The sequence below is a fragment of the Chiloscyllium plagiosum genome, chromosome 9 (genome assembly GCF_004010195.1).
Source record: "Chiloscyllium plagiosum isolate BGI_BamShark_2017 chromosome 9, ASM401019v2, whole genome shotgun sequence".
Classification (NCBI taxonomy): Eukaryota; Metazoa; Chordata; class Chondrichthyes; order Orectolobiformes; family Hemiscylliidae; genus Chiloscyllium; species Chiloscyllium plagiosum.
Genome location: NC_057718.1, coordinates 27,636,191 through 27,647,253, shown reverse-complemented (window position 1 = coordinate 27,647,253; position 11,063 = coordinate 27,636,191). Strand labels below are relative to the sequence as shown.

Genomic DNA, 11,063 nt, shown 5'->3' with positions numbered 1-11,063 from the left:
GAATAGAATTATGGTCGCTGGCCCCAAAGTGCTCCCCCGCTGACACCTCAGTCACCTGCCCTGTCTTATTTACCAAGAGTAGGTATCACTATTTTAAAATGAATAGAATTATGGTCGCTGGCCCCAAAGTGCTCCCCCGCTGACACCTCAGTCACCTGCCCTGTCTTATTTACCAAGAGTAGGTCAAGTTTTGCACCTTCTCTAGTAGGTACATCCACATATTGAATCAGAAAATTATCTTGTACACTCTGAACAAATTCCTCTCCATCTAAACCTCGAACACTCTGGCAGTCCTAGTCAATGTTTGGAAAGTTAAAATCCCCTACCATAACTACCCTATTATTCTTACAGATGGCTGAGATCTCCTTACAAGTTTGTTTCTCAATTTCCCTCTGACTACTGGGGGGGTCTATAATCCAATCCCAATAAGGTGATCATCCCTTTCTTATTTCTGAGTTCATAAGATTTTAACAGGACAGGGTAAATGCAAGTAGCAGGCTCCCAGTTTAAGGCTGTAGCCTCGGCCAATTAGGACTCTGATGAGGAAAAATTCCTTCACTCAGTAGATAGTCTGTGGAATTCTCTGCCATAAAGTAGTTGACGCCAAAGCATTGCAAGTTTTCTAGAAGAAGGATATATTTCTTGGTTCTAAAGGGATCAGAGTATGGGGAGAAAGTGGAAATACAGTATTAGACTGGATGATCAGCCATGTCCTATTGAATGTCACAGCAGGTTCGAAGGGCCAAATACCCACAATTATGTTTCCAATACTTGTTCATCAGAGCTAGCCACATCTCTTGCTAAGCTGTTCTGGGACAACTACAATACTGGCATCTACTCAATACTGCGGAGAATTGCCCAGATTTTTCCTGGATACAAAAAAAACAGAATAAATCCATCCCAACTAATTAACCACCTAATCCATATACTCTTGATCGTCAGCAAAGTGATAGAAGGTGTCGTTGACAGTACTATTATGTGGCACTTGCTCAGCAATAATCTAGCCACTGACTCTGTTTGGGTTTTACAAGGGCCATTTAGTTCCTGACCTCGTTCCAGCTTTGGTTCAAACATGAAAAAAAAAACTCCAGAGGGAGGTGAGGGTAATCGCCCTGATATCAAAGCTGCTTTAAGTATGACATGAAGCCCCCTTCTCCTCCGATGCCTGTCAACCACCCATAAGGCATAAATCAGACATGTGATGGAATTTTCTGGATGGGTGCAGATCCAGCAACAAAAAAGAAGCTTGACACTATCCAGGACACAGCCAGCTTAATTTGCTAGATTAAACACTTGCACTCTTAACCACTGATGTGCATTGGTTGTGGCAGCCTGTGATCTACAAGTTGCACTGCAGCAACTCCTCCAATCTCACCCAGATTGCACTTTGCAAAACTGCAACTGCTACTACCCAGAAAGCAAGGCATCAGATGCTTATGACCACAAGCACTTGAAAATTCCCTTCCAAGCCACGAATTGTCCTGAATTGAAACACATTGCCTTGCCCTCCCTTCACTGTTACTGAGTCAAAATCTTGATACTTCCTTCCTGCAGTCCTGTGGATGTAACTACCTGACGTGGACTGAGGTAGCACTTCATAACCAGCTTCTCAAGGGTCATTAGAGGTGAGAAATAAATGCTGGCATAGCTAGTGAACCCAACCCCACCAAAACCCTCTGCCTCCCAACAAATGGATAATAAAAACAAAAATCATCATGTTAAAAGTTGCTGTTCATGTTTTGTTTTAAATCGGGGAAGATAAGTCGTTCAAACAATGATTGAAAAGCAAAATGCTTATAGGTGCTTCAGATCTGAAACAGAAACTAAAAATACTGGAAATACTCAGCAGGTCTGGCTGCATCTGTGAAGAGAGTTAGAGTTGATGTTTCAGACCTGCGAGCTTTCTTCACATGTTTCCAGACCTACTGTGTGTTTCTAGCATTTTTAGATTACATTACAGTGTGGAAACAGGCCCTTCGGTCCAACAAGTCCACACCGACTCGCCGAAGCGCAACCCACCCCTTACATTTACCCCTTACCTAACACAACGGGCAATTTAGCATGGCTAATTCACCTGACCTGCACATCTTTGGATGGTGGGAGGAAACCAGAGCACCCGGAGGAAACCCACGCAGACACGGGGAGAACGTGCAAACGTCTCACAGTCAGTCGCCTGAGGCGGGAATTGAACCCGGGTCTCCGGCGCTGTGAGGCAGCAGTGCTAACCACTGTGCCACCGTGCCGCCCTTTTCTGTTTTTATTTCAGGCTAGGATACTTAGTTTTAAGCAGAATCTAAGCTTTGCCAACAAAAAAAGGTGAGAACGTCTGCATATCATTTCTAATGATTTTACTTGCCATATTTATTCCAATTCTGCATCTAGTGTTCATAACCATAAAATTTGAATGAGGCAAATAAAGGGCTAATTTATAATATAATCTTCAAGTTACAATCCTTTGGATAAAGCAAAGTTTCACTATTTGCAACAAATTTTCTAATCTGCTTCTGTATGAAATGTTTCACAAACTTCTGTTACATTTACTTCCAGGACTTCAAGTGACCATCCATCATTCTTTTACTTATGAGTGACCTGTTTTTCATTGCCAATGCATTTAATGGTACACAGTGTTTTAGTGTAATTGAAGCTGAACAGAGACATTTGCTCATTTAGTTTGTATGAAATTCTCAGTTGTGATCAAGCTGTTCAGAAGTGCATTAAAGGTGGGTTATTTAGTTTAGATGCTTGTAAGGAAAAATTAATCATTTTATATTGAATTGGTTCTAGTTTGGAGGAAGAATGTGAATACTCAGTGTGCACAGCTAATTTACAAGCCAGAAATTTGGAACTGCAGAGTGACATGAAAAAGATGACTGCTGTCTTCGAAAAGCTGCAGGTTTACATAAGTCTCCTTGCCTTACCAAGTGAGTTCACAAAATGATTTTGTTTGTCATTGCAAGATTACTACAAAACCATTGCATAAGTTCCTGGAAGGATTTGTAGTCAAAGTATCCTGCCATGGCAAATGGTGGAATTTAAGAGTCTAATGATAACCATAAATCTGTTGTAGACTTGTAAAAGTCCATCTGATTCACTCATGTCCTTTAGGGAGGGAAACTGCCATCTTTTCCTGGTCTGGCCTCTACGTGACTGCATTGTGGTTGACCTAACTGCCCTCTGTGCAATTAGAGATGAGTAGTAAATGTTGATCCAGCATTCCTGTGAATGAATTTTTTAAAAATATATCAAATATAGAGGTTGAGAAGGATGAAATGTGTTTTCATGTAATTTTATGTAAAGTGATTTCAGGAAAAACAAATAATGTACTTAAATGAAAAGAAAATTAAGGCCTGTTTGAATGCTTTGTCGGGTGACTAGTGAGGCTGGGACTGAGCAAGTTTTTATACAGGTGGCAGCGAGAATAAAATTGAAGAAACCTGTTTTGTCTGTTCACAACACTACAAAAGTTAATTTCATTTTGTTTTTAACTCTGCACCTTTTTCCTTTTAGGTACAAAACCTGAAATGCTCCTTCAGACAAACTATAATGTTGTTTTCACACAGCTTGCTGCTTGTCTTCATTCATTGCATGATGTCATGAAAGGCAAGTCTTTTAAGAAAAAGGCATTTTAGGATCTTTTCAGCTATATATAAGGATTTTGCTTCTGCACCATTGCTTTTAACTATCCTTTTATAAATATTTTGAAATAGAGTTCAGAAGTAAATAGCCAGCATAATAAAAATGCAGCAAAGATCAGCATATTCCTCAATTTTTGTTATTACCCAAATTCTAACTCTGAAAAATCTTCTATAGTCTATCCTCTGAATTGTTAATTATTTCATTCTAGCTTGTAGATTGTGTCCAGTGTCCTCCATGACTGGCTATGTCAAAGTTAACAACCTTGTGTATAATGTAATTTCCATTTCTTAAAAAAAAAAATGAATATGTATAGCAATGCCACTAAAGTGTAATAATGTAAACAATTTTTATGGAGAGAAATTAAGTGAGCAGAACGGTGGCAAATGGAGTATAATGTGGGAAAATGTGTAGTTGTTTATTTGAATGGGAGAACAAAGAACAGTTTTTTTTGTGGCAGAAAGCTGAAACACAAAGGGACTTGGGTGTACTTGTGCATGAAACTTTTAAAGCTAGTGCATGTGTAGCAGATAATCAGTAAAGTGAATGAAATGTTGGCCCTTATTTCAAGTATGAGTAGGGAAGTCTGATTGCAACGGGGAAGGTACCGGCGAGATCACATCTGAAGTAATACGAGCAGTTTTAGTCCCCTTATTTAAGCCATTATTGCACTGGAGGCAGTTCGGACAAGGTTCACTAGGATAATTGCCTTATGAGTAAAGATAACAGCTTAGGACCCTGTTCATTGGAATTTAGAAGATTGAGAGGTGACCTCAGTGCAGCACTTTGGATTTTTTCATAGACTCTTAAAGGCTTGACAGGGTAAATTTTGAGATGATGTGTTCCCCTCAGAGCACATCCTCTTAAAATAAATATACACCAATTTAAGACTGAAATTAGGAGGAATTGCTTCTGAGGGTTGAATGTTTTTGGAACTCCTTGTCACAGAGCTGTTGGGTACAGTCCTTGTGTATATTTGAGAGAGAAATTCTTGATCAGAAGGGGAATTCAGGATTAAGGGGAAAGGCAGGAAAGTAGACATGAGTATCAGATCATCTGCAGTCCTATTGAATGTCAGCAGGATTGGGGGACCAAATACTTAATCCTGTTTCCTATTTCTTATGGTCTTATGGTCCAGCTTCTTGCTGACTAAAAATTGTTTCCCCTCAATTATATAAAATTAACCTGATCAATAATACCTTTTAAAAAATAGTCTGCTTTGATTTCTGTATCGGAGAAATGAAGGTCAAGGTATTCTGTTGTGTATATTAAACTGATTTTGTATATTGTATGGTAGATATTAGAAACAGCAGTTTGCATTAATATAGTGTCTTCAAGATAAACTATCCTCTGGTGCTGCTCAGAATTGCAGTCAAGCAAAAATCAGCATTCAAAGGTGATACTGGAATATCAGGTCTGAATCAATGAAGTAGACTTTGAGGAAGAGTATTATAAGCGAATGGGATTAGGGAGGGATTTCAGAAGCTTGGGGATCAAGACATCTGAAGACATTGCTTACAACGTTGATGTGAAGGGTATGTAAGAAACTGGGTATGGGAAAGATGGAGTTCTTGAAAGGTTTATAGAGCTGAACTTGCTTACAGGAATGAGGAGATGCAATACCATGAGCTGAGAACCAAAGTAGTACTTTGAAAGGAGGAATGAGAGGTGAATATGAGTTGGTATGTGTTGCGATGTGAAAAGTTTTCTTTATGTCCAGATTTAAGGAGTTGATTCTGGAAGTAAGTAGTAGTTACATGTATTATTGTTTTCTCTTGTTTGCATATTCCACAGATGTTATATTTCCTAAGCTTTATTCGTTTTAAAAAACATTTCATCTTTGTAGATAGACCCATTTCCATTATTGAAGTTTTAATAACTTATCTGTTGACCACTTTAAACAAGTGATATCTTGGATGAAGATCCTTTGGGAAATTGAGAATATTATGATCCCACCTGATAGTAATATAGAGCAAGTCAGATTCTAAATTGAAACTTCTCTTGATAGAGCAAAGGTTTTATTTTTGTTGTTTTTGTATGAACGGTCAGTCACTCAACATCCTTACAGGGGCTGTCAGTGTACTTTAAATATGAGAATGTTAAAATTTATTACATGGGGGTGGGAGGGAGCCTGTTTTACAATGTTAAAGAACTATTTGACGTACTATGTGAAATCTTAGTACAAACATCAAGAGTTAAGACTGAAAATTTCATTGCAGGGATCACCCTGCTTCCACTTGAAAATTCTTTATTCAGTTGGCACTGCTGTAAGTTTTTTACAGAGCTTTCTTTTAATTGACTTTTAAACACTTTTGGAACAAACATATGGATTTTCCATATTCTCAGCCTCTAGCAGATTTCTGCTTCAAGTTGTTTTCCTAAAATTTCTAACATTTTCCCAGCCCTATCTGAAGACTACTAAGATATCAGCAGTTCTTGCTGTCACTGAGCCTGCACACACTGCCTGACCATCTGGATTGTTTTGAATTTGTGGTAGGGGGCCTCTGTTGCTGGGCAACAATTTTCTTTTCCTACCCTTTTTACCTAATGTACTGAACCTCAAGATCTACTCCAAGGCTGTAAACCCTCATTAAAAGTACATGTATCAGCCAAGTTCAGACACTCCATCACCACTCTCTGATCAAATTAAACTAAAACCATGTCTTCCTCTGTTAACACAATATAGAAATAAAAATTAAACTGAAAACTGTGCATCGTTCTGTACACCTTAGAACACAAGCTTCCAAGTCATTATAACAATGAACCTTCGTCACAATCTTTGCATTAATTATGGGTTTCTTCTCATAGTTTTAGACTGAATTCTCTGGTGTTTGTTTCCAAACTTGTTTTTGCACTGCAAATTGTCTTGGCACTAAATAATATTACCACTGTAAATTCCCAGGGAGCTTTAGCTATTTATAATTGATCCAATATGAATCACTCTAGACACTTCCAAGTGAGCAATTCTATACAAAATTTATTGCATATTTAATGTCTTTCCTAAAAATCAGATTCTCAAAAATATTTGTGAAACCTTTTGAATGTACAATCACAGTTTCAGATTTCTATCCATTAGCATGTTTTGAAGAAAAGTAGGTGAATGTATTGTGAAGTCATTTGTATATTTTGAATATGTTGTGCACTCAATGTGTTTCTGTCATCAGATTTCTTTGCAATGCTATAAAGTGAGAATCAAAAGACAGATGTGACGTTAGGTTTTGTTTTGAGGGTTACTTCAGCTTTGAGGAAGGAACCTGCATTCTCATAGTTATGTTGATTGTGGTATGTCATTGCTTGCTCAGGATTGGCTGCTATATTAGAGGCAAGCGAGCTTTCTTTTAATGCTCTTTCATGGGTTGTGGGTGTTACTGGCCATGCTTTTTTAATATGTGATGATGAGTTGCCACCTTAAGTTGTTCATCCAGTGAATATATAAAGATTGTTATTCAGGTCAGAATTCCAGAACTTTAATCCAGTAACTGTGAAGAAAAGGCATTATAGTTACAAGTTAGATGGAATGAATCTTGCGATGCAACTTGCACTTCAGTTCAGAAGGGAGAACAATGTTTCATAGAAGAATCAAGTTTGCCGGTCAGGGGAACTTGTCACCCTAGCAGAAGTGATTTGTTTTGTGAAGTTTCCAAGCTGTGAGGTTTTTTATGGAAGTTTTTAAACTGTTAGAGCTGAAAAGAGTTTTTTGGGCTGTCAGAACTGGAGGGGGAGAAATGTTCATGCCAACGGAAACTGAAGGAAGTTCTAAAATTATCTTTATAGTTCAATAATCAGCAAAGTAGGAAATGGCAAAAAAAGGAGCTGAGTTAGGAGTAATACTTAAGAGTATTAGTCGTACAGCATGGAAACAGACCCTACAGCCCAACTTTTCCATGCAGACCAGGTTTCCTAAACTGAACTAGTCCCGTTTGCCTACATTTGGCCCATATCCCTCTAACTCTTTCCTATCAATGTACCTGTCCAAATGTCTTTTAAGTTGTAATTGTACCCACCTCTACCACTTCTGGCAGCTCGTTCCACATAAGTACCACCCTCCTGTGTGAAATAATTGTCCCTCGTTCCTTTTAAATCCCCCTCCCACTCCCCACCCCCACCCCACCTTAAATCTATGCCCTCTAGCTTTGGACTCTCCTACTCTGGAGAAAAGATCTTAGCTATTCACTTTATCTATCATAGAATCCCTCCAGTGTGGAAACAGGCCATTTGGCCCAAGTCCACACTGACTCTCTGAAGAGTAACCCATCCAGACCCATTCCCCTATCCTATAACTCTACATTTACCCCTGACTAATGCACCTAACCTACACATCTCTGAACAGTATGGGCAATTTAACATGCCCAATTCACCTAGCCCCCACATCTTTGGATAGTGGGAGGAAACCAGAGCACTGGGAGACACTGGGAGGATGTGCAAAATCCACACACTGTTGCCCAAGGCTGAAATCGAACCCAGGTCCCTGGAGCTGTGAGGTAGCAGTGCTAACCACTGAGCCACCAGGCTGCCTCATGATTTTATAAATTTCTGTACAGTCACCCTTTAACCTCCTATACTTAAAGGGGAAAAAAGCTCCCAGCCTCTCCTTCTAACTCAAACCTTACAGTCTGAGTAACATACTTGTAATTCTCCTTTGTACTCTGCCCATTGGAGAATTTATGAAATGATAGTGTAAAGAAACAGGCTGAAACTTTTTGACTTTAATACCTTTCTAAACTTTTAAATATAATTTTGGTTTTTCCTCTTATGTAATAAATTTGTTTGTTAAAAACTATTTGTAGCCTTGTGTGATTAACCACGGTAATCAACTACAAAAATCAAACTGGTAATCTCTTAAGCCAGGTTTCACTCTGGGATCTCTTTCATTTATTATCAGCCTCAATCAGCCAATTCTCATATTGGAGATGATAACTGCCTGGCATAAAGTTTCTTGCCATTTATTCACCCAAGTCAGAAAATTGTGCGGGTCCTTCTACACTTTGACTTGAACAGTTTTCAGTATCTGTGGTGCCTTAAATGGTATTGAACATTATTCGATCATTGGCAAATCCTCATTTCTAATCTTATGGAGTGAAGATCATTGAAGTAGCTGAGCATGGTTGGACGATAAGCTAATACTCTGAGGAACTCCTGCAAAATTGGAGGCTATGCCTTTGGGGAGCCTTCAGGATGTGCCAGTAGTTGAAGGTGGCCCGAGGTTCCCTTTTAAGTGATCACGGGCAGGGTTCCGGTACCTAAGCATTTTTATTACCCCCAAGTTTGATCTGTTATTTCGGACTAACTTTGCTCACTTGCTAGACAATATTAGGCGAGATCTCTAGAGATGGGAGGCTCTTCCAATTTCATGGCTGGGCAGAATATCTCTCATTAAGGTTAACGTTCTTCCTCGTTTGCTTTATCCCACGCGTGCACTCCCTATAACGTTTCCCAGGTCAACGTTGCGGAAGCTTATGGGGTGGTTTGGTTCCTTTGGCATCGTGGGTGAACCCTCATCAAACTTACTAAATTGTAGTTGTCTCAAGGTGGGGGGAGGAGTTGATTTCCCAGATATCAGGAGGTATCAATTGAGTTCCCTGCTGTCCTTTGTCTGTGATTGTGTAGGTAACAATCCAAACTCAATATGGCTGGATATTGGGGCCTCCCCGGCAAAGTGCTGTCTTATTAACCGGTGGTTCATGGATAAGAGGAGGACAGTTACGGACCACTGCCGGAACCCCATTGTCATTAGTACAGTCGAGGTATGGAGGGCGATGAGTCAGGTGAGGGTTGTTTATCCAAGACTTCACTTATACCTATAGTTGGCATACCAGGGTTCCAACCAGAGATGATGGACTCAAGGTTTAAACTATGGGCAGTGAGAGGAGTTTCTAGTTAGGGAGACTTGTTTGAGGGGGAGGTTATGTCTTTTGACCAACTGGGCTGCAAATACAGGTTGCCCAGTTCTGTTTCTTTCAGGTTAGGGATTTCATCTAGAAGAAGACTACGCTTCTCACTATGCCCTATAAGCCCGATACAGAGAGGTTGTTGCTATGTTCTGCAAGCACCCTTTTGGTTAGTGCCCTCTATTGCCTGCTGGGTGGCAGGGCCTGGCAGGATGTTAACCGGTTATGTGAGGTCTGGGAGCAAGAGCTGGGAGAACCTATGGGAGAATGCTCAAAAGAACTCAATCTGTAATAGGACATGTGCTATGCAGTTAAAAGTTCTGCACAGGGCTCATCTGGCACCAGACCGTCTGGCGAAGTTTAAAAAAGGGGGCATCTTCATTGTGCCACAAATGTAAAGTAAGTGTGGGTACTCTTACCCATTGCTTCTGGACATGCCACAGGCTCAGTGTTTATTGGAGCACTGTGGCAGGAGAGATAGGGAGGGTATTGAGTACTGAAGTCAAAGTCGACCTGATATCTCTCCTCTTAGGTCTATCGAATTTACCATCTTTAGACGAGCATGGGAAGAAACTATTTAATATTCTTGCATACTGTGCACGGAAGAATATTCTGATGAACTGGGTATCTGAGAACCTGCCGGGCTTGCTGGGATGGCAGAAATTAATTATAAGACCATAAGACATAGGAGTGGAAGGCCATTCGGCCCATCGAGTCCACTCCGCCATTCAATCATGGCTGATGCGCATTTCAGCTCCACTTACCAGCGTTCCCCCCGTAGCCCTTAATTCCTCTAGATGTGCTACCCCGGTAACACATTCATTGAACATCATCAGAGACCCTTCCCACCCTGGTAACACTCTCATCTAACATAATCAGAGACCCCTCCCACCCCGGTAACAATCTCTTCCAACACCATCAGAGACCCCTCTCGCCCCGGTAACACTCGCTTCCAACACCATCAGAGGCCTCTCCTATCCAGGTAACACTCTCATTGAACATCATCGGAGACCCTTCCCACCCCGGTAACACTCTCTTCCAACACCATCAGAGACTCCTCCTACCCAGGTAACACTCTCATCTAACATCATCAGAGACCCCTCCCAACTTGGTAACACTCTCTTCATTATCATCAGAGACTCCTCCTACCCCGGTTACACTCTCATCTAACATCATCAGAGACCCCTCCCAACTTGGTAACACTCTCTTCATTATCATCAGAGACTCCTCCTACCCCGGTTACACTCTCATCTAACATCATCAGAGACCCCTCCCAACTTGGTAACACTCTCTTCATTATCATCAGAGACTCCTCCTACCCCGGTTACACTCTCATCTAACATCATCAGAGACCCCTCCCAACTTGGTAACACTCTCTTCATTATCATCAGAGACTCCTCCTACCCCGGTTACACTCTCATCTAACATCATCAGAGACCCCTCCCACCCCGGTAACACTCTCTTCATCATCATCAGAGACCCCTCTCACCCCGGTAACAATCACTTCCAACACCATCAGAGACCCCTCACACCCCAGTAACA

At 40.7% G+C, this 11,063-nt stretch overlaps 1 protein-coding gene across 2 annotated transcripts in view; it reads left to right on the top strand.

The window, feature by feature from the left end:
- The window catches only part of ppp1r21 (protein phosphatase 1, regulatory subunit 21), a 103,970-nt gene that overhangs the window by 47,504 nt on the left and 45,403 nt on the right, over nt 1-11,063 (top strand). For both annotated transcript variants that reach the window (XM_043695616.1, XM_043695615.1), the window contains exons 12-13: nt 2,785-2,921; nt 3,508-3,600. In XM_043695616.1, coding sequence (XP_043551551.1) covers nt 2,785-2,921; nt 3,508-3,600 — 230 coding nt within the window. The remainder of the gene's footprint in view (nt 1-2,784; nt 2,922-3,507; nt 3,601-11,063) is intronic.